At 38.6% G+C, this 25810-nt stretch overlaps 1 protein-coding gene across 1 annotated transcript in view; it reads right to left on the bottom strand.

Annotated features, from left to right (window-relative positions):
* Positions 1 to 25810, bottom strand: part of RCOR1 (REST corepressor 1) — a 121983-nt gene that overhangs the window by 95685 nt on the left and 488 nt on the right. The window contains exon 2 of the mRNA XM_063090932.1: positions 25696 to 25755. Within this exon, the coding sequence (XP_062947002.1) occupies positions 25696 to 25755 (60 nt within the window). The remainder of the gene's footprint in view (positions 1 to 25695; positions 25756 to 25810) is intronic.

The following is a 25810-nucleotide window of genomic DNA, read 5'->3' as shown; positions in this document are numbered from 1 at the left end:
GTTAGGGGCCAGCCCGTGGCTCACTTGGGAGAGTGCAGTGTTGAGAACACCAAGGCCCCCCCGGGTTCGGATCCCATATAGGGATGGTCGGTTAGCTCGCTGGCTGAGCGTGGTGCTGACAACACCAAGTCAAGGGTTAAGATCCCCTTACCGGTCATCTTTTTAAAAAAAATAATAAATAAATAATTTACTGTATGTTATCTAATGGCTAGAAGAGAGGTCAGATGTCCTCAACACAAAGAAATGATTACGTTATATAATGATGAATATGCTAAATACCCTTATCTGATCATCACACATTGTACACCGTATTGATATTCAACTATACCCCACAAATATGTATAATCAATTGCATTTCAATTTTTTAAAAAAAGAGACTTCAGTTCAGCTTTGAACCATCTCAATTCTTACAACTGGATTAAGGTGACTTCAGAGTGCTACTATTTACCAGAAGCAAACATAAATCCGCTCTAGAAGAAGACATTATCCTGGGCTTCAAAATACAATTTTGCAAATTCTAAGTTTGATATACAGCACAAAATCAAAAATAACCAGGCACATGAGAAAATAATACAACATGAACAAAAACCAGAAGAAATATAACTCAGAAACAGACCCACAAAAGTTCTAGCTAGATATTAGAGCTACCAGATTTTTATTTTTATTTTTTCCCCAGATTTTTAAATAACTATATTTACCATGTTCAAAGAGATAAAAGACAAGATTCACGGTTTTAACAGAGAACTACAAACTATAAAAAAGAACCAAATGGAAGCTCTAAAACTAAAAAAAGACCATACAACTAAAATTAAAAACTCAATGAATGGATTAAACAGTAGACAGACACAGGAAAAATGAGAGAGAGAAGTTAGAAAAAAATATCTCAAACAAAGCCCAGAGATATAAAAATCTGGAAACCACAGACTAGGGCTAAGAAACAGAGATACAGAACGTATGTGTAATTGGAGTCCCAGGAAAAAAAATAAAAGGAATAGGGCAGAAATAATATTTGAATAATAACTGAGAACTTTCTAAAATTAATTAAAGAAAGTGAGCCACAGGTTCAAGAAGCCCTAAGAATCCTAAGGAGAGTAAACTTAAAAAACAAAAAATTCACACCTAGGGACATCATAATAAAAGAGCTGAAACCCAAAGAGAAAAAAATTTAAACAACCTGAAAAAAAGGGGGGTAGGGGATGGGGCAAATTACAATTATACTGACAGTTAATCTACTATTAGAAAATTTAGAAGCCAAAACACAACAAAATATCTCTGAAAGTGCTGAAAGTACTTGCAACTTGGAACCTGTAAATATAACCTGCAACTACAGAGCTGAAATAAAAACATCTTCAAACAGGTTCATCACTGATAGGTCCACACTAAAAGAGTTATCAAAGGGTATTCTTCAGGCAGAAGAAAAATGAACCCAGACAGAAACTTAAGAGGTGTACAAAAAAATAGAAAGCAACAAAGAGAGCAAATACCTTGGTAAATCCAAATGAAGTCATTGTATAACACTTTCTTATAGGAACTAAAATATATAACAACAGTGTCACACTGGGGGCACAAGGGGGTATGTGGAGCTAAGCATTCTAAAGTCCCTATATTGTCCTGCAAGAGGGTAAAAGTACCAAGTTAACATTATTAGATTGACAAATCAAGGATGTAAACTGTAATCTCTAGGAGAGCCCCTAAGAGGAACGGTACTTTTTTTTTTGTTTGTCGTTTTTTCGTGACCGGCACTCAGCCAGTGAGTGCACTGGTCATTTTTATATAGGATCCGAACCCGCGGCGGAGCGTCGCCGCGCTCCCAGCGCAGCACTCTACTGAGTGCGCCACGGGCTCGGCCCGGAACGGTACTTTTTTAAAAAGCATGTAACTACTACCAAGCTAAGGGAAGAGGCAGAATAATAATACCGAGTCAAAAAATAATAAATAAATAAATAAATACCAAGTCATGCAAAAGATCAACAGGAACAAAAAGAAACACAGAACAGGTGGGTCAAATAGAAAGCTTTAAGTCAGTAGATCTAAATACAAATAAATACATCGATAAATATATTAAATGAAACAGTGAATGGAATTAAATTCCCTAGGTAAAAGCAAAGATTCACTTTTAAGAATGGGATAAAAACCAGTTCAGATATACCTAAGACATCAGAATAAAGAAAGGCTGAAAATAAAAGGACAAAAAAGATAACATTCGAACAATAACTGAAAAAAAAAAACCTGGCATATTAAACAAAGTAGACGTGAAGAAGCATTTCTACAGATAAAAGGGACACTCCAAATGATAAAAGGTTCAATCCTCCAGAGCACCGTGTTAAGGCAGATTACAGCAAAAAGTAGTAGTGAGCGGCATAATGTGATAACATCATATTCATAGCAGGGTGTTTTTAGGGAGGAGAGAAGAAAGGTATGGAAATGGCAGGAAGAACGAGGAGGACATCGCACTTCTAGGCCCAGTGAGATGAGGGAAGCGGGGTGGGGGGGAAGCAAGTACTACTTGAGAGGGCTTGGGGGCAGTAGGGTCATCAGGAGCCAACCGACCTTCCCTCAGTCAGAACAAGAATGGGAGGGAAAACCACAGAAGAAATGAAGAGATTGAGGACTGGGGGATTCTGTTGATGTAACTGCAGTTTTTCAAGAGAAGGTCATCCCTCTTTTACTGAGTGGAAGATGGGATCAGAAAAGAAAATGTACAAAATCTTGCAGATCTTAGAGTCCAGGAGAAGAGGGATGGCTTAGGAATCACATGATGAGATCAACACTGGTGGTCCCAAGGCAGACAGTCCTGGAGAGGCTGTGAGTGCTGAGGGAAGGGACAGTAGGATAGGAGATTTTGTCAGGAATGTCTGAGGTGCTGGGGCTTCCATGTGACTTCTGCTCTAGACTGACAGGACAGCAGTCTTACTCTAAACACGGGAACATTCTCTTCATTTCTGCTCAAAGAGGCTGCAAGTTTGAGCAGGATTTTAAAGAGCCAATAAATCTCTGGCAGCTACAAAAAGGAAGGTTATTCATAGAGGAAGTAGAGCCAGTAACACAGCTCCTCCTCCAGAGTCCACCTCCAAAGTTTTTTTTTTTTTTTTTTTAACCTTTTTATTATAGAATATAATACCCAAATAGGATGGTGGACAAAACAAGAATGTTTCTAACTGCCAAATCCCAGAGGGCTTTACACTGTTTCTAATGTTGTCAAGTACAATTAATTTAATAAAAGAAAATGTTACTTTTCTGTGCCAACTTTGTGCTAAACAATGTTCTAAACACTGGGGATGCAGCAGTAAACAAAACGGAGATCCTTGCCCTTGTTGGGTTTATAGTATGTTAGAAGATGTCAAGTGCTTTGAAAAAAAGAAATAGTAGAGCAAGCTCAGGACTGGAGTGCAATGGAGGTATATTCATTTTAAATAGGGTGGTCAAAATACCCCCTTATGAAGTATTCTTGCCAAAAATAGTTCTTAATTGGATACTAACCAAGACTCTAAATCTAACTACCAGTTTACAGAAAATACAGGGGAGAAAGGAACATGTTAAAAAATATCAGAGATGCAACCAGCAAATCCAGAATGAGGGAAACTCAGCAAGACAATATAATGGTTTTCCACAAATAAATCACAAAGAAAAACAAAAAGGAAAATCTATAGATTAAAATATAATGTGGCTGGCTGGTTAGCTCAGTTGGTTAGAGTGCAGAGTGCACTTGGTTAAAAAAAAAAAATTAACGTGTGTGCTTTTGGTCAAGATGAAGTAACAGACACCAACCACATTTACCCTCCCACTTGAAACATCCAAACAAACAAAATATGTAAAACAATGGTTTTTCCAGGCAATGGACACCAGAGGACAGTGACGCTTGAGGGATGAGAAACAAGAGATGAGCCCTACAGCTGTCCCAACTTACTACCCTGAGAGACAATGGCACAGGGAGAGTGAAGTGAACAGATACTTCACCAAAGAAGACATGGGAATGGCAAATAAGCACATGAAAAGATGCTCAACATTATTAGTCATTCAGCAAATTAAAAGCTAAAACCACAATGAGGTGCCACTGCACACCTACTAGAATGGCTAAAATTAAAAAGACTGACCATAACTAGTGTTAGCAAGGTTGTGGAGCAACTAGAACTTGTATATACTGCTAGTGGGAATGAAAAATTATAAAACCACTTTGGAAAACAGTTTGGCCTTTTCTTTAAAAATTAAGTATACAGGCTGGCAAGTTAGCTCAGTTGATTAGAGTGTGGTGCTGGTAACAACAAGGTCCAGGGTTCAATCTCTGTACCAGCCAGCTGCCAAAAAAATAATAATAACAATAAACATACAACTATCATGATTCCATTCCTAAGCATTTACCTGAGAGAAAAGGAAATATATATTCATACAAAGACTTGTACATTAATATTCATCACAGCTTTGTCTGTAATAGCCAAACAATGGAAATAATCCAAATGTCCATCAACAGGTGAATGGATAAAAATTTCTGGTATATCCATACAATCTAATACTACTCAGAAATAAAAAGGAATAATCAACTAATACTTGCAACAACATGGATGAATATCAAAACAATTATGCTGAACCCAAACAAAATAAGTACATGATTCCATTTATATAAAAGTCTAAAATATGCAAACTAATCTAGCGACAGAAAGCAGATCAGTGGTTGCTTGGGGGAAAACAGACGGGTAGGTGGAATTACAAAGGGGCCCAAAGAAAGTTTTGAGGGTGACAGGTCACTATCTTGATCATGGTGATAATTTCAGATGTATACATATGTCAAAATTAATCAAATTGTACACTTTAAATATGTTCAGTTTCTGGAATGTCAAGCATACCTCAATAAAGTTATTTTGAAAAAATATAACATGTAGATCATGTTTGAATCCTGATTCAAACAAAGCAACTGTTTTAAAATACAGTCATGTTTTGCTTAAAGGCAGGGATACGTTCTGAGAAATGTGTCATTAGTCAATTTCGCTGTGTGAACGTCATAGAGTATACTTTACACAAATCTAGATGGTACAGCCTACTACACACCCAGGCTATACCACCATTGTACATGCGGTCTGTCATTATGTGTACATACCAAAATGTCATTATGTGGTGCATGACTGTAGTTGACTGAAGATTTAATGATACTAAGGAATGAGTATTAATTTAATTGTGAAAATTGTGGTTAGATTGTTTTAAAGTCATATTTTAGAGATGTACACTTACAGATAGATATGTATGTAGGTCAGGATAGGCCTTATTGAGTAAAGATCTGAATGAAGTGAAGGAGAAAAAGGCAGAGAAGTAATGAAGGACCAGACAGAGTAGGTCTTACAGGGCCACCATGAGGGCTTTTTTTTTTTTTTTTTGAGGATTTTTATTTTCACCCTAAGTGGAATGGGAGCTTCTGGAAGGTTTTAAGAAGAGGAGAAATACACTGACTTATATTTTAAACATATAGAAGCAAGAGACTTACTAGAAGGCTACTGCAGTAATTTAAGTTGTAGATGATGATGTCTCAAAGGAAGACAGTAGCAGTGGTGGAAGCATTAAAAAGTAATTAAATTCTCCAAGCCAGTATAGCTGGTCTGTAGACGGGGGACACAAAAATGACACAGGCAGTTCCTGCCCTCAATGAGCAGTGGAGAAGAGAGGAAAGCTAGTAAAATATTAAAGCTAGAGAAGTGCTATAATAGAGGTAAATAATAACAAGGTATAACAGGAACACAGACGAGGGGTACCTAACTTAAGAGGACAGATGAAAGAAGAGACTTACAGTCAATAAATGCTGCCTGAATTATTATGTGCAGGTATCTCATTTCATCTCAAAACTTCTATATTCTCTTTTCCAGTGAATAAGCCAGAAACCCAGCAGCTATTATGGCCTTCTTGTGCCCCATATCTAATTTGTCATTAAAGTCTGTCTATTCCAACAGCTTAAGGTCTTTCAAATTCATCCTTGTTTCTCTCATGAACTACCTAACAGTATCCCCTTGCCAGAATTTAATTCTATGCGGGCTGAGATGTATATTTTGCTCACTACTCTATACGCAATGCCTAGAACAGTGTCCAGCACATAGTAGATACTCATTTAAAAGTTTATGAATGAAAGAGTGTTTTCTCTACCTTCAGTGAATCCATTCTTACATGTTCTCCTCAACATGACAGCCGATGATCTTTCCAAACTGCAATTACACTCCCATCACACTCTAGCTTAAAATTTCCCAGTGTCAGTCACTGAAGAACAATGATTCTCAAACGTGGAGAAGTGGAGTTTAAATGCATGGTCAAGGTTGGCCAGTTAGCTCACTTAGTTAGAGCAGTGCTGATAACACTAAGGTCAAGAGTTTGGATCCCCTTACTGGCCAGCTGCCAAAAAATAAATAAAATAAAATTTGTGGCCAATATCACATTTATTATTCCACAAAAATATTACACTATTGCTTTCATAGTATAAACATTAAACAGAGGTATGATGTTTCTGTGCATATCAAAAAGAGGCATGGAAAAAAAAAAAAAAGAAACAAAGAGACATGAGTCTTTAGGGCTGGCCCGTGGCTCACTTGGGAGAGTGTGGTGCTGATAACACCAAGTCAAGGGTTAAGATCACCTTACCAGTCATCTTTTAAATTAATTAATTAATCAATTAATTAAAATTTAAAAAGAGACATGAGTCTTTAATGATTGTTAAATCATTTAAACAACATTTAAAATAAATTCCAAATGGAAATGACTGCCTAGAAGTACAGGATTTCTTTTGGGATGATAAAATGTTCTGAAATTAAATAGTGGTAATGGTTGCACAACTGTGTGAATATACTAAAAACCATCAAATTGTAAAAGGTGAATGTTATGGTATGTGAATCATACCTGAATAAAACTATTATTTAAAAATAAACTCTTTAGCTAAGAATTTATGCATGGCCTTGTGATTTGGTCCATGGCTACCTGTTCCATAGTCTCGCCTTCTACCATTATATTAGTCCATTTTCTTCAGCTGTAACTGAATGCCTGAGACTGGGTAATTTATAAAGAAAAGAAATTTATTTCTTACAGTTCTGGAGGCTGGGAAGTATATGAGCATGGTGCCAGCAACTGCTGAGGACCTTCTTGCTGCTACATAAATGGTGAAAGGTATCACAGGGCAAGAGGGCAACAGTGTGTCTCTCCTCCTCTTCATATCAAGCCACCAGTCCCATCATGGGGGCTCCACCCTGATGGCCTTGTCTAATCATAATTACCTCCCAAAGGCCCAATCTCCAATTAACGTAAGAATTTGGGGACTAAGTTTCCAACACGTGAAATTTGGGGGACACACTCAAACCATAACAATCACTTTTTCATTACCTCTCAGCTTGAATCCTCAAACTACTCATGACTCCAAAAAAGTCAAGCCCTCTCTATCCACAGGACTCTATCTAAACCTATGGATCTCTCAGGAAGAAGGAAAACAAGTATCTTTCCTTCACCTGCCCATCAAGACCTACTTTAAAAGTCACCTCTGAAGAGCCTTCCCTTCTACACCAAATTTCAACCACCTCACCCCAGAGCTTTCAGAGCATAGGCAGTTTATCACATGGCATTTATCACCCCGACTAGATATTTTATGACCAAGAAAAATAGTAGGTACTCAATAAGTGATTATGTCCAACATACGAAGTTATTCTATAAAATGTGCAAATGCCGTTAATACACAGACAATTAATGATACGTACCATAAGTATACACTATCTTACATATTTATTAAGTCTTAATTATAAATAATTTTTAAATTATTAACTCTGGCTGTTGGGCATGCAAGATTCATTATTATTCTACTTTTCTATATGTTCAAATTATTTCATAAGCAAAAAGACAAACTTATTAATGTTTAAGAAAACTACATAAGTGTAATATCCCATAACAGAGAAAAATTACTGTGGTTCTTAGACTACAACGAGTATAAGGAATCCATCACTTTCCTATATAAGTTCCTTAAAACATGTACAAAAGTGGAATGTGTAAAAGAAAGGCATGCTCTTGATAAAAAAAAAAACACAAAATACCTATTTGCATCTTATCTCATTATCCAGAGCATAATCCAATTTCATAAGTGTTCTTAAATTGTTTTTCTTTTTCCTTCACAATTAAGAACAGTCAACCATGGAGGGGGGATTAGCAAGAAATTGGTAAAGGGCTACAAAAAAATTATTACATTGTGTAATGTTGAATACACTAATTATCCTGTTTTGAGCATCACATATTACTGACAGGTACTGATGTTCAATGCTGTACCCCACAGATATAATACAATTATGTCTTAATAAAAAACGAAAGAAAAAAAAATGTCAACCAACAAATGTGTCTAAGGTAAAGCTTGCATGCTTTTAGAATGCCTGATGATTGTTCGTCTCAGCTGCATTGTTTGTGGAACTTACACTTCAAATTACTGATATCAACACTTGCACTTTTCTATTGCTACTTGTTCTTAATAAGGCATAAAGTGTGGTTTTCAAGCTTTTTTTTTTTTTACAGCAACAAAACTCTTTCTTAAAAAAGAATTATTATCCAGAAACTTAATATGCAAAACTAGACAAAAAGCTGAGCTATTCCAGTTTATGGCCTGATTCAGCAGGGTAAGGGGCCTGCAGGCCCACCCCCAACCTCTCAGCATCTAACAATGCTGTACAAAAATGGCAATGCCATGGAAACTGACCTGTTGCCAGGCAAGCAGAGAACCAAGCAAGCAACAACTTGAAATGATAGTTTACCAGCCGATAAATAAAATCTTAATTCGGTTTAGGAATATCAATATCTGGCATATGAAAAGCACCCGATGTCCAAAAACCTAAAAAACACGTAGCTAAAAATGACTAGGAAACAATAAAATTCTATAAGAAGTGCTTCAAAATCAATACACATACACACCTTCTCTCACTCTCTCTCATTTTACTACATTCCAGTACGTGGAGGGCCAATACAGTCCAAGGATAAGATGTTTCCTAAAGTACATTTTTCTCAGATGTACATTAATTAGAAGTAGAAATTCTTAAGTAATTTACTCCTTAAAGAACAGTGAATTCAATAAAACTATTCTCCTTTGGAAAAATCTGGGCTAGAATCACCAATAGCGTAATCAGATTTCAATAAACAATGAGATCAGACTGAGCACTTTATCACAAATATTGAGATGAACAGTGGCTACACAAAAACATAAAATTTGATGTTCTGGTTTCTAAAAGCATTACTATTCTTTTTACAGAATATTTCCATGAACATAAAACCCAAATTTAAAAGTTTAAAAGCCCCCCCCACGCCCGCCAAGAAAGTTTGAAAGCCACAATAACATTAGGAAGAAACCAAATAGGTTAGGGATAAAAGTCAACATATTAACGTCTATTAATGTTTTCTAACAAAAAGGGAATAATAATTCTTCTATTTTCCTTTTTTAAAAAAAAATTAGACTTTCGGCTGGCTGGTGGCTAACTTGGGAGAACATAGTGTTGATAACACCAAGGTCAAGGATTCCAATCCCCATACTGGCTAGCTGCCAAAAAAAAAAAAAAAAAAAAAAAAAAAATCTAGGGCCGAGCCCGTGGCGCACTTGGTAGAGTGCTGCGCTGGGAGCGCGGCGACGCTCCCGCCGCGGGTTCGGATCCTATATGGGACTGACCGGTGCGCTCACTGGCTGAGTGCCGGTCACGGAAAAACGACAAAAGAAAAAAAGAAAAAAAAAAAAAAATCTAGACTTCTGCTTCCAGCCAAGGTGAAACAATATGAACCAGATTTACCCTGTGTGATATAGCATGAAATATACACAGTTCCTAATTTTAAGCCCTTTTGACCTACCTGAGTTTATGCTAATGAGGTGACTTCAGGTGAGGCCCCTAGATAGCCTCAGGACAGGGCCGGTCACCAGAAGGATCGAGTGATTAGAGGGTCTTGAACTTTGAGCCCCACCCACCAACCTCCAGGACAGCGGGGAGAGGGGTGCTGTAGAATAAGCTCTATAAAAACTCTTGAGCAAGATTTGATGAGCTTCCAGGTTGCTGAACACGTGGAGGTGCTGGGAGACTGGCGTGCCCAGAGAGCATGGAAACTCCACGCCGCCCCTCACCCCCATACCTTCCCTATCCACCTCTTCACCTGGCATTCATCAGTATCCTTTGAAACATCCTTTACAATAAACCGGCAAACATAAGTGAGTGTCTCCCTGAGTTCTGTGAGCCATCCTAACAAGTTGAACCCAAGGAGGGGGCTGTGGGAACCCCAGTCTGTAACCAGTTGACCAGAAGTACAGGGGGCCTGGACTTGCAACTGGCATCTGAAGTGGGGGCAGTTTTGTGGGAGTGGGCCCTCAACCTGTGGGATCTGACACTATCTCCAGGTAGACAACGTCAGAGTTGCATTTAATTATAGGATACCCAGACCCAGTTGGTATCCACTGGAGAATTGCTGGTATGGGAAAAAAACCCACACATCTGGTCACAGAAGTGTTCTGTATTGAGTGTGAGAGCAGAGTAGAGGGGAAGGTTTGTTTTTTCTTCTGACACCTTGTCATCTCCAACAACTAAAACCCAAACAAAATATGAGAACAGTTTTCAAGACACTGGACATCAGGCAACAAAGTACTGTGATTTCCCTCAGGGTCCCTCAGATGGGAAACAAATGAGATTAAGTCCTATAACTACCCCCGCTTATTGCCTGGAGAGAGTTTCCAAGGGGCAGCACGGGGAGTGGGAAACCGGGGAGAGTCAGTCAGTCTCCCAGGGCTGAGGAGACAAAGCTGGAAGTCCAGGAAGGTCAATCCAGCTAGAGTTTGTATGACAGATTACCAGAAAAGAAAGAGCTGCACAGAAAGATAATTCCAGCAGTGTAGATCATTGCATGCCTGTGAAGAAATTACTTGGAACTTTTGGGCAAAGAACCACCCAAAAGAAAAGTTTAAAAAATAAATAAATAAAAATGGGGTTGACCACGCTCTAACTGAGCTAACCAGCCAGCCCTGATCAAACTATTTCTAAGTAACTTAACCATGTCCCAGAACAAAGCTCAAAAATATTTATAGAAATACAAAAATTACAGCATCCAACAAAGCAAAATTCATACTGTTTAGCATCCAAACAAAAATTATCAGACAAGCAAAGCAACAGGAAAAGACAACGCAAAATGAGAAGAAAAATCAATCAATTGAAACTGACCCAGAAACAATACAGATAATAGAATAGAATTAATAAGGGCATTTAAAAAACTGTAACTTTAGGCCATAAGCCCTGTTATTTAAAAAAAAAAAAAAAAAATCTAACTGTATTTCAGTGTGTTCAAGTTAAAGGAAAGACTGAACATGTTAAGCAGAGACCTGCAATATATAAAAAAACAGACTCAAATCAAACTTCTAGACATGAAACCTACTGTCTGAAATGAAAAATATACTGGATGGAATTAAAGGCAAATTAGACATTGCAAACGACTAGAAAACTTGCAGCTATAGCAACAGAAAGTATTCAAAATGAAACAGAAAAAAGACAGAACGGAGCAACAGTAAGCAATGGGACTTCAAGCAGCCTAATATATGTGTAATTGTACACTTTAAATATGTACAGTTTATTTCATGTCAACTATACCTCAATAAGGTAAAATTAGGTTATTGTTAATTTTTTAAGTCCTACATTGATCTTTAATAAAACGATCCATCTTACTCATCTTTTTGGTTTAATTAGATACTAAATAACCACCTCAAAAAACAAAGCTCTCCTAAACTTTCCATTTCTACTTGCTTTTTCAAGGAACCTTACTTTGAACACCTTAATAGCAATATTTTAACAATTATTCCACTAAAGTAATTCAGTACAAAACCATCTTAATATTTACCAGCAGAACCAATCTCAAATTTCATCATGCACCTTGATTAAAGAACCAAGACTTATGAACTGATTATAAAAATTATTAACAACAGCTCTGCCATTTTCTGCCATGTGAGACCCCTGCATTACTGTAAAGCCACCACTAAATAAGACCCTCACCAGATGTGTTCCCTGGACTTCGAACTTTCTAGCCTCTAAAAATGTCAAACCTGAAGCTCTGCTTGAGCAAGTGCAGGAAGGAACCAGAAGAAGCAGCTTCCTTTTGAGGACTGAGTAACTGTGGAAGAATGAAGGTGGAGGCCTCTCCTCAACCAGGGTCCTTAAATGAGAATAACGTAGAGCAGAGTCCCCAGCCAACTCTTGATGGACATGTAACAGGAGTAAGAAAAAAACTTGTTTTAAGCCACTGAGGTTTATTACTGAAGTGTATCCTATCGTATCCTGACTGATATAACTCATTAATTAATGTCAAGATGGGACTCAGTATGCCAAGATGTGAGAAGACTGGAAAACGGAATGACTGGCTAAATTAAAGCATCTTCAGGCTTATGGACTCCCTGATTTCTATCTATAACTTCTTTAAGGGATCTGAGAATCCCAGAATAGGAACTCCTAATCTGGTGGCCCTGGTATTTCTTACACCTCAAAGTCCTGCCCCGGATTTTCTGCATCTTGTCAGCAGACAGGGAAGAAAATGAACACAGAGAAACCTGCAGGAAGTTTTAGGGACCAAGCCTAGAAATGGTGCATATAACTTATACCCACATTCTACTGGTCAAAACTCAGTCATATGCCCCCACCCTACCTGTAAGAGAAGCTGAAACTAAATCACCAATACTGGAAGAAGTCCACATGTCCAAGGTCTGATAAAATGCCTCTACCTTTTCCCCCTGCAAAATGAGACTAAATCCACTGACAGACAACTATGGGAAATTCTTTTGGGAAAAATTCTTTTGGGAAAAAGCTCTTAAAGAAGATGTCTTTACAATCAGAGATGACTTTACAATCAAAAATAGAAGAAGACCAATACCACAAAAGACAAACACATTAAGCAAATCAAAGAATTTACTCCAAGCTAAAGAAATAGAGTAAAAAGCACTTTAAAATAAATATTTTTAATATCTTGAAAGAGATAAAGGCGCAAGCAAGCAAAAATAAAAAGTGATGAAACAGAAAAGGTAGTTAAGAAAAATAACCAATTAAGGGCCAGCCCATGGCTCACTTGGGAGAGTGTGGTGCTGACAACACGAAGGCCGTGGGTTTGGATCCTATATAGGGATGGCTGGTTCGCTCACTGGCTGAGCATGGTGCTGACAACACCAAGTCAAGGGTTAAGATCCCCTTACCAGTCATCTTTTAAAAAAAAATGAAAAATAACCAATTAGACATCCTACAAATAAAAACTACATATGGGGGAAAAAAAAAAAAACTTCAGAAGATATGCTAAATAGAAAACTAAATATAGATGAAGAGCAGATTAATGAGTTGGAAGATGGAACTAAGGGAAGCTCCCAGCACCAAGATTCAGGAAGATATCAAATATAAAAGAAAAGTTAAGAGACATTTAGGATATATCTTTTAAGGAAAAAAGAATAGAGAGAATAGAGAGTGGGCAAGTCTTAAGAGAGAATGTCTAAAAAATTCCCAGAAATTTAAAAAAAAAAAAAAAAAAGATGTCTTCAGATTTTACACTTTAAAAGTTTATCAAATGCTGAGCAAAATTAACTTTAAAAAGTCCATGGTGGGGGAGGGGGGTGAAGGGATGAACAGGCACAGCACATGTATGATACTATAATGGTGGATACATATCGTTATACATTTGGCCAAACCCAAAAAATGTCAAAAAAAAGAATGTACAATGTCAAGTGAACCCTTAATATAAACTATGGATTTTGGTTGATTACAATCTGTCACTGAAGGTTGGTCAATTGTAACAAATGTATCAGTCAGGTGGGAATGTTGATAATGGGGGGAGGGAGGGATGCTACACGTGTGGAGCAGGAAGGACATGGGAAATCTCTATCTTCCTCTCAATTTTGTTGTGAACCTAAAACCGCTTTACCAAAATGGGTCTTGAATAAAATTTTTTTTTTTTAATTTAATTTTATTATTTTTTTTATTTTGTTTGTCGTTTTTTTGTGACGGGCACTCAGCCAGTGAGTGCACCGGTCATTCTTATATAGGATCCGAACCCGCGGCGGGAGCGTCGCCGCGCTCCCAGCGCAGCACTCTACCGAGTGCGCCACGGGCTGGGCCCTTGAATAAAATTTTTAAAAAACAAAAAAGGGCCGAGCCCGTGGCGCACTCGGTAGAGTGCTGCGCTGGGAGCGCGGCGACGCTCCCGCCGCGGGTTCGGATCCTATATAGGACTGACCGGTGCACTCACTGGCTGAGTGCCGGTCACAAAAAAACGACAAAAAAAATAAATAAATAAAAATAAAAAACAAAAAAAATTAGTAACAACAAAGCTTTCAATTCATCAAAACCTCTAGAACAGTGCTGGTCAATTGAACTTTCTGAGATGACAGAAATGTTCTATTCTGAACTGTCCAACCTTGTAGCCAGTAACTACATACGATTACTAAACATTTGAAATATGGCTGATGTACTGAGGTGAGCTCAGGGAGGACAGAAACCTTCCACGAAACAACAGGGCAAAAGCTCACTTGATCTTGGTTTTCAGTACAAATACAGACTGTGAAAGCGGGGCCTCACAATTCTTTTGACCTTTTGGGTTTTATGCAGGAAGTGTCAGAAAACTTACCACAGGGACAACTGGCTTGTGGTGTTTTATTCATTCATTCATTCATTCATTCATTCACTTTTATTTATTTATTTATTTATTTATGGTTATTTAATTAACTAATTTATTTGTTTGTTTGTTTGTTTAAAGAGATGACCAGTAAGGGGATCTTAACCCTTGACTTGGTGGTGTCAGCATCACGCTCTCCCAAGTGAGCTAACCGGCCATCCTTATATAGGGATCCAAACCCGTGGCCTTGGTGTTTGTTATCAGCACCACACTCTCCCAAGTGAGCCACGGGCCAGCCCTGAGTTGTTCACTTTAAAATGGTTTTGTTATGTGACTTTCCCCCCGATTAAAAAAGAAAAAAGAATGTATCTATGCAAGATGTGCATCTCTAATTCTTAGAAAACCAATTATTATAAGGCAGAGAAAACAGGGAAAATTGGCTCTTAACTGCCATTTAAAAGGCCATTTTTCCTTGGATTTCCAGTACTTAATTGCACATGGTGCTTAATTATAAAATGTCCATTACAAAATGCCTAGTCAAGAAAAGTTAGCCAAACCAAGCACCTATTCTTATAAAATTCAGAAGCACTGTTTAGCTATGACAAGGTAGCAGAAGATGAGCTTTAAGATACTTAAACCTGACTTAGTGGCTCAAAAAACTATTCTACTACCCTCAAAGAAACCAGAAGTACATGACACCACTAGCTCCCAAACTTTATGGTATTAACAGATGAGGTAAGTACTTACTCTTCTCTTCCCCCTACCTTGATCTCTCTATATCCATGCTAAGTGTGAAAGCAGAACAAGCCCAGAACCTTCTACGCCAGTAAAGGTAAAGCAGGAACTATAACTTTCAGTGAGAGTGTACATGTAAAACAAGAGAGAAATACCCTAAGTTCAAGTGAATGAGAATGCTTAGCCAACCCAAAAACTTAAACGTTTTCAGACATAAGGCCATCAGGTAAGTCTTTCTTGGCACTAGAAAAAACTGCCGAAGAAGGACAAGCACAGCCAAACTTCCAGAGCAGAGACTCACACAAGTCCCCTAGATTTAAATGCAAAGCAAGCCTTGAGATTCTGGGCAGACAAAACTTAATCAGTCCTTAGTTAAATTATACTATGATCAAATCAAATATGGCAAACCTCACATCTGAGTTAATTAGGATAAGGTTTGCAATTTTAAGTATACTCCGATGTTTGAAAAGTAGAACAAAATTACCTAATAACACCAAGAAATATATACGTTGGTTTTGAGGGGGGAGAAGGGTTTTGTTTGTTTTTTGGTGGGGGGAGGGAAGATGAGAATAATATATAAGGGAGGGAAATTAGTTGCAGAGCAATACTAACCAGATAGCTACATTACAGGTGAAATCAAGGATTTATAAAACATACTGTCTTAGATCCTTTAATTTATCATTCCACACCTTATTCAAGACATGGTTCTTAAATTCATTCCACAGGTCAAGTTCAATGTAAACCTGTAGAAAAACATATGGGGGGGGCAGCAATAGAAGATTATCTAAATGTTACACTAAACAATACTCTATATAACACTTTGGTAACCATAAATCACGCAATCACAAGAAACTGCTCCCCTCAAAAAAACTCCAACTCTATTTTAAGCTCTGAAGATGACTATTTCAACATACATGCAGGAGTAAAACAATGCACTCCAATTTGTCCCCAGTCAACCAAGTTAGATACTTCCCAGTTCGTCTGTTTTCACTGCCAGGAAGAAGAAGGTGATTAGACATGAAGCTGCCTCTGGCAATCCTGAACATAAAACTACACAACACTTGGAGCTACACAGAAACAACTAATCAATTGATCCAATAAAGCACTGTTCCTGTGTTTTTTCTTAAAGAGGATTTCAAGCTGACTCTACCTGAAATACAATGGATTGAAATCTGATTGCAACTTACAATCAAAGGTTTCTTGTCGATGTTTTTCCTTTCTTAGTAACATATAAAATGAGGGTGCATCTTACAGCTGATGGCATCTTAGACTGGGTTACTTTGGGCAAGTTATCAGATTGAACCATACCACTAAGCCTCTTGGTGCCCTGGTTTCCTCATCCAGAAAACAGAGATAATAACTTTACCTCATATGACTGTTGTGAGGGTTAAGTAATTTTACAGATATTAAGTCTTCACACCAGCCTGGAACAGAGTAAGCACAATGCTGACCTGGCACTCTGACGGTTTTCTGTCACGACAAGTTGCATCACCCCATTCACACACTCACCCAGCCCCTCATAATCAGTGGCAAATCCATAAGACAGCTGAATTTAGTTTTAGTTCATAGCACTTTAACCTTTTCTGGGAAACTAACTGGCCATTACAGGAATCAAAACCATAACTTTAACCTTTAACAAATATGCTACTATAACCATATGCTAGGCAGAAATTAAATCAGAGCTTTTCAAAGTATGTAGCACTGTAATTTGGGTCAATAAAATGAGCTCAATAACATTAGTTAACCAAACTAAAAAAAAAATTTTTAAAGGGTGTCAATTCCAGTGACATTCATCTTAGAAATTAGGGGTCCTGGTGATAAATATCAAAGGGGCTATGTACAAGGCCAGTCATCAAGCACAGTCTCCAGTGAGGGATATATTTTTATTCCTTCCTAATCAAAGAAACTCAATCCTTCTCTCCCTGGCACTATTAAAGACAAAACAAAAACTATATATGCAACTCTAACAAAGGACTAATATCTAGATATATAAAGAACTCACACAAACCAATAAGAAAAAGACCAATACCCTCTAGAAAAATAGCAAAAGATAACACCAAGGTCAAGGGTTTGGATCCCTATACTTGCCAGCCGCCAAAAAAAAAAAAAAAAGTAAAAAAAAAAATAGCAAAATATACAATCATAGGAGGAAACTGAGTGGTAAAAAGACATTCAACCTCACCAGGAATTAGAAAAATGCCAATATAAAGCACAAAATGATAGCATTTCAAAAAAAATAATAAATCTAACACCACAGTGAAGATTGGGTGAAGAAAAGGAATTTGTGTGGCTTGTTAGTGGGAACGTAGTTGTTTGGAAAGCATCAAAGCAAATGAGTATTCACAAATAATTCCGCTTACAAAAAAGACTAACAATAAGAGGAAAATATATCATTTATCATATATAAGTACAAAAACATGCTTGGGAATTCTGAAGGCCTCGAGAGTGAAAGAGAGTAAGCGCTGAGAAGAGTATGGTTAACCGACCGCCCCAGCTGCTCGGCAACTTTGGTATCCACTGCAGCACCTAAACCAAGGCTGTGCTCTTCCAGGCTGCTCCCAGCCGATGACGGGTCACAGCAGACATTCTAGAGCAGAGTCACTCTTGCCCATAGGACTTCTCTAACAATCTTTGCCTGGCTGAGATTTTCTCCAAGCTCCACTGCTCTTCCATCCAATCGTTAACCATCCCTCCTTCCGTCTCTTTTTTCATAGGAGTCACACCAGCATCTGGTGTAAAGACTCTTGCCACCTAAACCATCCTCACAAGCATCCTTCACAAGCATTTACCCCCAATGAATCTCTTGCACATCTAATTCTGTCTTGGTGTCTGCTTCGCAAAGGATGCAAGCTATCACAGAAATCATATAAATCCATTCCAAATTAATGAGGAAGGAGGGAGTGGAGAATTAGGTTTTAGCTACACCTGAAGCAAAGATTAACTAACATTAACAGTGTTTAATCACAGTGGTGGGTACTGTTCTACCTGAAATTTTTTTTTCAAAATAACTATCTTTACAATTCTTTCCCACCTTATGGTAATTTGCAAAAAGGCATATGCAATTAATACACAATAACTATCTTGTCATTTCAATTTTTAAAAGTTTAACTCTTACTTCTGGTTCTAAAATTATGAACACATATTACATTGGCAATTATTGCACTCAGTAAGGAGGCTCTAATATAATCCCCTGTACCAACCAGCGGCTAAAAGTAAATAAATAGAACAATAAAAGTTTGATGTTTGGCCTCATAAAGCCCTAAGTAAATAGTCTACCTTGAAATACTTTTAATCATTAGGTAATGAAACACAGGCAAACATAAGTCACTTCATCTCTCTAGGCCTTACTTTCCTCTCATCTAGAAAACAGGAAGGTAGGTCAGCTGCCAAAAAAAAAAAATCAGGGAGGTTGGATTAGATGGATAATATAATTTTCTCTCTGATAACCTTGTTGCAGGGAAAAATCCAGAAACTTCAAAAAATTATGTGTAGTGTGCAATTTTTAGTAAGATCGATCAACTATTTAAAGAATTTGACTAATTTGTAAAAATGGAAGTATTAAGGCTTACTGTTAAATGACACTCAAAATTTTTTTTCTCTCAAACATTTTCCAAAACTTTTTTGCCACCTTAAACCAACTTTAAAATAGTGTTCCTTCAGTATCCACAGGGGATTAGTTCCAGTACTACTGCAGGTACTAAAATCCACAGATACTCAATTCTCTTCTACAATGATACTTCAAAAAGTTCACGGAAAGTTTCGTATTATCTTCTAATTCCATTTTCCACGAAGTTTTTGAAGTACCCTCATATAAAACAGCACAGTATTTGCATAAGCTACTGCATCTTCCTGTATACTTTAAATCATCTCTAGATCACTTATAACTAATACAATGTAAATGCTATGCAAATACCTGTTATACTGTATTTTTAATGTATTGTTTTTTATTGTGTTTTTTCCTGAATATTTTCAATCCGTGTTTGGTTGAATCTGCAGACAGGGAACACATGGATACAGAAGGCTGACTGCACTTCATTTTTTAAAGTCAACAACAGAAACTATAATACTCAGCCAGAGATAAGATATGTGCATTAATAAAACTTCCAGAACATGGGCCGGCCCGTGGCTCACTCGGGAGAGTGCGGTGCTGATAACACCAAGGCCCCGGGTTCGGATCCCATATACGGATGGCCGGTTTGCTCACTGGCTGAGCGTGGTGCTGACAACACCAAGTCAAGGGTTAAGATCCCCTTACCGGTCATCTTTAAAAAAATAAATAAATAAAAAAAATAAAAAAAAAAAACTTCCAGAACATAAAACAGAAGAAATTGTTACACTGCAGCTATACCCCTATCATTTTTAGGGTCACAAACACTTCTCACAATTGTTATTTTGCTGTAGGAATTAACTCAGTCCAGATCACTGAATCAGCATGTAATCCTCAATTCCAGCCTTATTCAGTCTTTTTCTGTGCTGCTACAGAGAGACTCTCTCTCCTAGAAAGTAATTTTAAGTTCTCCCTTTTTAATATAAATATTAACACATACTCCTTAGCAAAGATCACTGTTTTCCATTAGCGTAAGGGAACAAACGGAAATCGCATTTCTTATTTTTACAATATGCATGGAACCTCTGAAAAAAAGTTCAGAAGAAAGTGAGGGCTAGACTATAAATTAATAACAACAGGCTATGTAACAGAGAGGAAAATAAAAAGCACAATAAACTAGGGAAGAATACAGTAACTTGGACAGAACTTTGATGTTTCATCTCAAAGACTAAGGAGATTTTTTTCAAATAAATTGCCCCATAGAATTTTATAATGCCAAAGAAAATGCCTTTCCAAGGGTAATGCTACATTTCTTCAGTACAAATGACCTTTAACACTGCTTTTAAGACAATTCTGCCCTGGTCGGGCTCAGCCAGCTAACCTTTAAATCCCAGCCATCACCCACAGAAGGCAGCACTGTGGTAGAAGAGCCCCACCTCGAAAGCATTAACTCTCAAAGACAAGAACTTGAAAGTTTAGAGCAAAACCGTAACTCAGAACCCAGTTAATGTGTACTTCCTCTGGCCCAGGGCTAGATTCAAGTTCTTCCATACCATGCAGAAACTTAATCTGAACAAGTTCATCTATTCTCTCTAGACCTCAGTGTTCTCTTCTGCCATGTAAAAGTTTTGGACTAGTTCACTCTCTTCCAGGAAAGGATATTTATTTAAATTGTAGCAAGTATATACATGTAACTTCAAATCATTGGCTTCATTACAATCCATCTTACCTATGCAGTAAAGCAGGCAATGTAGGGACCACTACTTGGCAACCTAGGTTACATGAATAATAATTAGAATAGGATAGCAAAAAAAGGTTAATTAGCACTCACTGTGTGCCAGATACTAGCTAAGCATTTTACATATATTAGCTCAGTTAATTCCCTCTCTTGAGAGGACATTCTATCATCTGTGTTTTACCGATGACAGCAAAAGTGAAGTTAACTAGCTTAGGGTGAACACACAATTGGCAAAGGGCACTGCCAGAACCTGAACCCAGAACTGACTCTCACAGTCCAAGCTCTTACAGTCTACTATATATTGATTCTGAAAGAAACATGAATTTTAAAAGACAATATTCTGTAACTGACATATCATAAAATACTCAAGATGAAAAGAACCCGATTCCTGACTAAGGAAATGTGACCAGATATACCTTATATCACCTTCTTAGTCAGAGACAGGACATTCGATCTCCTGACAACTAGCTTTGGGTGTCCCTACCATACTACTTACTGAAGTTGATCACTCACTTCATCATTACCTGCTAAAACCCTAACTTCTCATTTGGGTGAACAGTGCCTAAAAGTATGTTTAAGTCACAAAGCAGTCACCATGACCTACGAATTTTAGGATATCTATAAAATGGTTTTTTACAACAAACTAAGGCATATAATGTGTCCAAAGAGGAACATAGAATCACCAGTGAAAACAAATGAAAAGCAGGTCAAGACACCCTGTTTGGTAAAATTACCTATTCCACACGAAAGCATAACACTTTTTATTATCATAAGTCAACTCTGAAGTAATCGTTAAGCCAACAACCAAAAATTTTCAAATCTGATTAAAAATACATACTTGGATTCAATGTTCCAAGTAAAGACTGCTCATTTTAAAGGAACATTACCTCAAAAATATTCACCATTAACAATTTCCTCTTCTGTAAGAGTCTTAATTTTCTCATTAGTGAACTGTGATACTGAAAAACCAACGAGATAAAAGTAGACATAATAACTCATGCTTCAGAAAACAAAGAACTTAGGGGCCAGCTCATGGCTCACGTGGGAGAGTGTGGTGCTGCTAACGCCAAGGCCATGGGTTCAGATCCCTACATAGGGATGGCCGGTTAGCTCACTTGGAAGAGTGTGCTGCTGACAGCACCAAGTCAGGGGTTAAGATCCCCTTACCAGTCATCTTAAAAAAAAAAAGAAGAAGAAAGAAAACTAAGAACTTGAACCAACCTTAAAATGCTATTACTGTGCTCCTCTAAGCCAGAAGACAAGAGGAAGAGTACCAAACAAATGAACAAAGAAATACATAGGCTATAGATTTTTCCTTTGCATGCTTATTGGTAAGATTTTTATTTAGAAAAACACTACTTGTTTCTTTTTCTTTTAAAAGATGACCGGTAAGGGGATCTTAACCCTTGACTTGGTGTTGTCTGAACCGGCCATCCCCATATGGGATCCGAACCCATGGCCTTAGTGTCATCAGCACCACACTCTCCCGAGTGAGCCACGGGCTGGCCCCAAAACACTACTTGTTTCAAAATGGGTGACACGACTAGCTGATAAGAGCATGGTGCTGATAACACCAAGGTCCTAGGTTCAACCCATGTATCAGCCAGCGCCAAAAAAATAGGTGACACTGCTAAGTGTAGGAAAGAACAAACCAGAGAACAATTTGCTGGCGTAGGAAAGAACTAACCACATGTGAGAACAAAGCCTGAATTAAAGATGTAGGGCTGCACTCTGGTTTTTCTTTTAACTCTAGTTGGTAAAACTTTTTTTTTTACTGTAAACAGAGGTAGTATTTTAATTACCAAGCTATGCCATATTCCACTGATCTAGTCTAAGTCTTAAATAGATTATAAGAACTGAATCAGCATTTTAGGACTACAGTGATCTACCCTATCACTGATCTATCTTCATTCACCTTTTGTGAAGGAAGGCAGAATTTAATCTTCCTTGGACTATATAGGGAATATCAGGTAGTCTTAGCTCCAACCATTTGCTTTTAAAGCGAAATAGGTTCAAATTAAAAAGAAAGAAAAGAAAATAGACTTCACCCACTCACACACCTTTACCATAGATAGTTAAAAGGAAAAAAAAGTTAGGCTGGTGGGTTAGCTCACTTGGTTAGAGCGTGGTGCTCATAACACCAAGGTCCAGGGTTCCATCCCTTATATCAGTCAGAGTAAAAAAAAAAAATTTTTTTTTTATAAGTTTCATGTCTACCAGTCCAAATTCTGGTAAAAAAAGAACAAAAGACTCACTCAAGAAACTCAGGCAGGTAGAAAGAAAAAGTTGTAACAATCACACTCTCAATTCCATATAATAACTTGTACTCATAGAAAGAACCTGCCTTAAGTCTAAAGACCTAAAAAAAAAATAAATAAATAAATAAGTTTTTGCCAAGAAACAAATATGCTGTACCATTTATATTCCAAAATGGAAGTTTCTCCTTCCTTAGATTTTAAGTTAAATGAGAACACACATAAGAAAACCACTAGGAGGCCGGCCTGTGGCTCACTCGGTAGAGTGCGGTGCTGATAACACCAAGGCCACGGGTTCGGATCCTATATAGGGATGGCCGGTTTGCTCACTGGCTGAGCGTGGTGCTGACAACACCAAGCCAAGGGTTGAGATCCCCTTACCGGTCATCTTTTTAAAAAAAAAAAAAAAAAAAAAAAAAAAAAAAAAAAAGAAAACCACTAGGAAATAGTAATTTTCAAAAAAACACTAAAATCTCACAATTTTCAGCCCCTCTAGAAATGTATCCCACTGCTCAGACTGGCAAAACAGGGTTTGAAATTATATCATACCAATGAGATTCTTTTCCAGATTAAAACAAACACAAAACAGGAAATTCGGAGCACCAGCCCCATGTCTCACTTGGGAGAGTGCGACGCGGGTTCGGATAGGGATGGCCGGTGCACTCACTGGCTGAGCGTGGTGCAGACCATACCGTGCCGAGGGTTACCAGCCGAAAAAAAAAAAAAATAGGAAATTTGGAAATGTAATATCAAGACAAAATCAACTGGCAGTAAGACTACGGAGCAAAACATTTACAATGCTTTACTTTTTAGAATGGTAGGTCTTTAGCAGGTTTTATGCTTGTACTTATTCCATCAAAAAGTACAAGGAAGGACAGTTCAAAATATGATCCTATTATATGTGTTCTTTCAAAGAAGACTACAACTCCAGGGAAGTCAGGCAGAGCTAAGACATCAGTATTTACATGAATATCAGAAATCTAATTCCTGGGCCAGCCTGTGGCTCACTCGGGAGAGTGTGGTGCTGATAACACCAAGGCCACTGGTTTGGATCCCATATTAGGGATGGCCGGTTCGCTCACTGGGTGAGCGTGGTGCTGACAACACCAAGTCAAGGGTTAAGATCCCCTTACTGGTCATCTTTAAAAAAAAAAAAGAAAAGAAAAAATAAATGTAATTCCTGTTGTTGCCATCAAATGTCCTTTTCCTTCCTCAAGTCCAACATATTTAAATAAAGCTTTCAAAGTTAATGTAACAAAAATGTTTCAAAACCAAAGTAACTTACTCAAAGGTCTGTACAAGTTGATTTTTAAAAATAATATGTAGGGAAAACTTGGTGAGAACAAGCTTTATCTTCTGTGTATTAAACCAAAGATAGGCTTGACCTACAAAACGAAGATAGGGTCAACTGTAACCAAAAAACAGTATGCTTCCCCTGGTGGCCGACCAAGGAACGGAGGAGCAACGCATACAAGAGAAGCAGCCTGGCCTCCTAGTTCTGTCCTGTGGCTCTCATAAATGAGAAGTGACTACCAAAAAAAAAGATGTGGGGGAAGGGGAAACTATCAAAAACACTAACATGGGTTTTAAAAAAAATACAAACCTGGACGTTAAACTACATAAACTTAAAGAGATTTAAATTAACAAACTAAAATTTAGAAGGCAAATTTGAGGTAAGTCATTTATTTCTAGAGCACCCAAGTGCTCACTAAGGGATCTCTACATATTTTCACTTCAAAGTACACCAGAGTTTAGTACCATAAAAGAGCTCAAGAGTAACCGCCTTCTTCAAGGACTAGATCCTTGCAATTTTCTGCAGTCTTGCTTCCAAGAAAAAGCATTTATGCATTTATTTTTTCAAATAAACTAGTGGTATAACCTACACAGAGAACCTCCAGTTGTTAACGCTAGCTTTACAGGAATCTCTTGTGAATTTAACTTCTGAAACAAAACCCACGTCCTTTCAAACATTTTCTATACCAACAACCTTTAACGACAGTCTCATACAGAGACGCGCTAGAATCTCACACATTAAAATCTGACGAATTCCTTTGTCTGACTGGCTTTTTTTGGGTACCACTTTAAATTTGCTTCCACACAAAACAGCAGCAAGGGAAGTAAATGTTCCATTACAGGGTGTAGTGATTTCTCGTAGGTAGAAATCATTTGTTAGGCTAGAGATTCTGATGGTTCTGTCCTTCCATAACCCCTTCCTCCAAATAGGTCCTAGAATCAAACTGCCACAGCGAGCCTCTCTGCCCCAGCGGGCGCCCTCTGGAAAGCACACTTCCTTTATGGACTGGTTTTGGGAGTCGTTATTCTGCTCCCCTCTGTATGGAAGGGGAGTCAGGAGCCGGCCAGAGACAGCTGCCGGCAGGAAGAAAAGGGATGCGGGCAACATCTGGTAGGGGTCCTGAGAGAGGGGTCTCTGTGGACCTCCCAAGTCCGGGGCGCTCGGAGAACGCTAACTCCCCGGCGTTCCCCGGCCGAGGTGCAGCTCACCTGGACGCGGAAACCCCCGGCGCCCCCGGGCCAGGTGCGGTCGCCCCCAGTCCTCGGAGGCGCAGGGGCAGCCGCGCCGGCCCGACCGGGGGCGACGCGGGCCTCCCCCGTGTGCAGAGGCACGTTTGCAGGACACGCGTGTGCGTGTGCCTCGTCGTCTCGCCCCGCTGTTCTCCCCGGGGACGGCAGGGCGAACACACACACAAAAAGAAAGTTGTCCACGGGCTCCCGCCCCCTCGGGCTCGCGGGGGACGGGGGCTCCCGCGAGTCCCCTCCGCCGGCTGGCCCGGGCTCGGCGCGCGGCCCCGGCCCGGGGCACTACTCACCGGGGTCGAAGTCGGGTACCACCGCCTGGTACTGGGGTCCGACCCTCATGCCGCCGCCACCTGCGGGGGAAGCAGAGCACGGCGGTCAGGGGCGCGGGGGCGCGGGGCGCGGGCG

This window comes from Cynocephalus volans, chromosome 3 (assembly GCF_027409185.1).
Source record: "Cynocephalus volans isolate mCynVol1 chromosome 3, mCynVol1.pri, whole genome shotgun sequence".
In the NCBI taxonomy this organism is placed as follows: Eukaryota; Metazoa; Chordata; class Mammalia; order Dermoptera; family Cynocephalidae; genus Cynocephalus; species Cynocephalus volans.
This window is presented reverse-complemented; position numbering and strand designations above follow the sequence as displayed.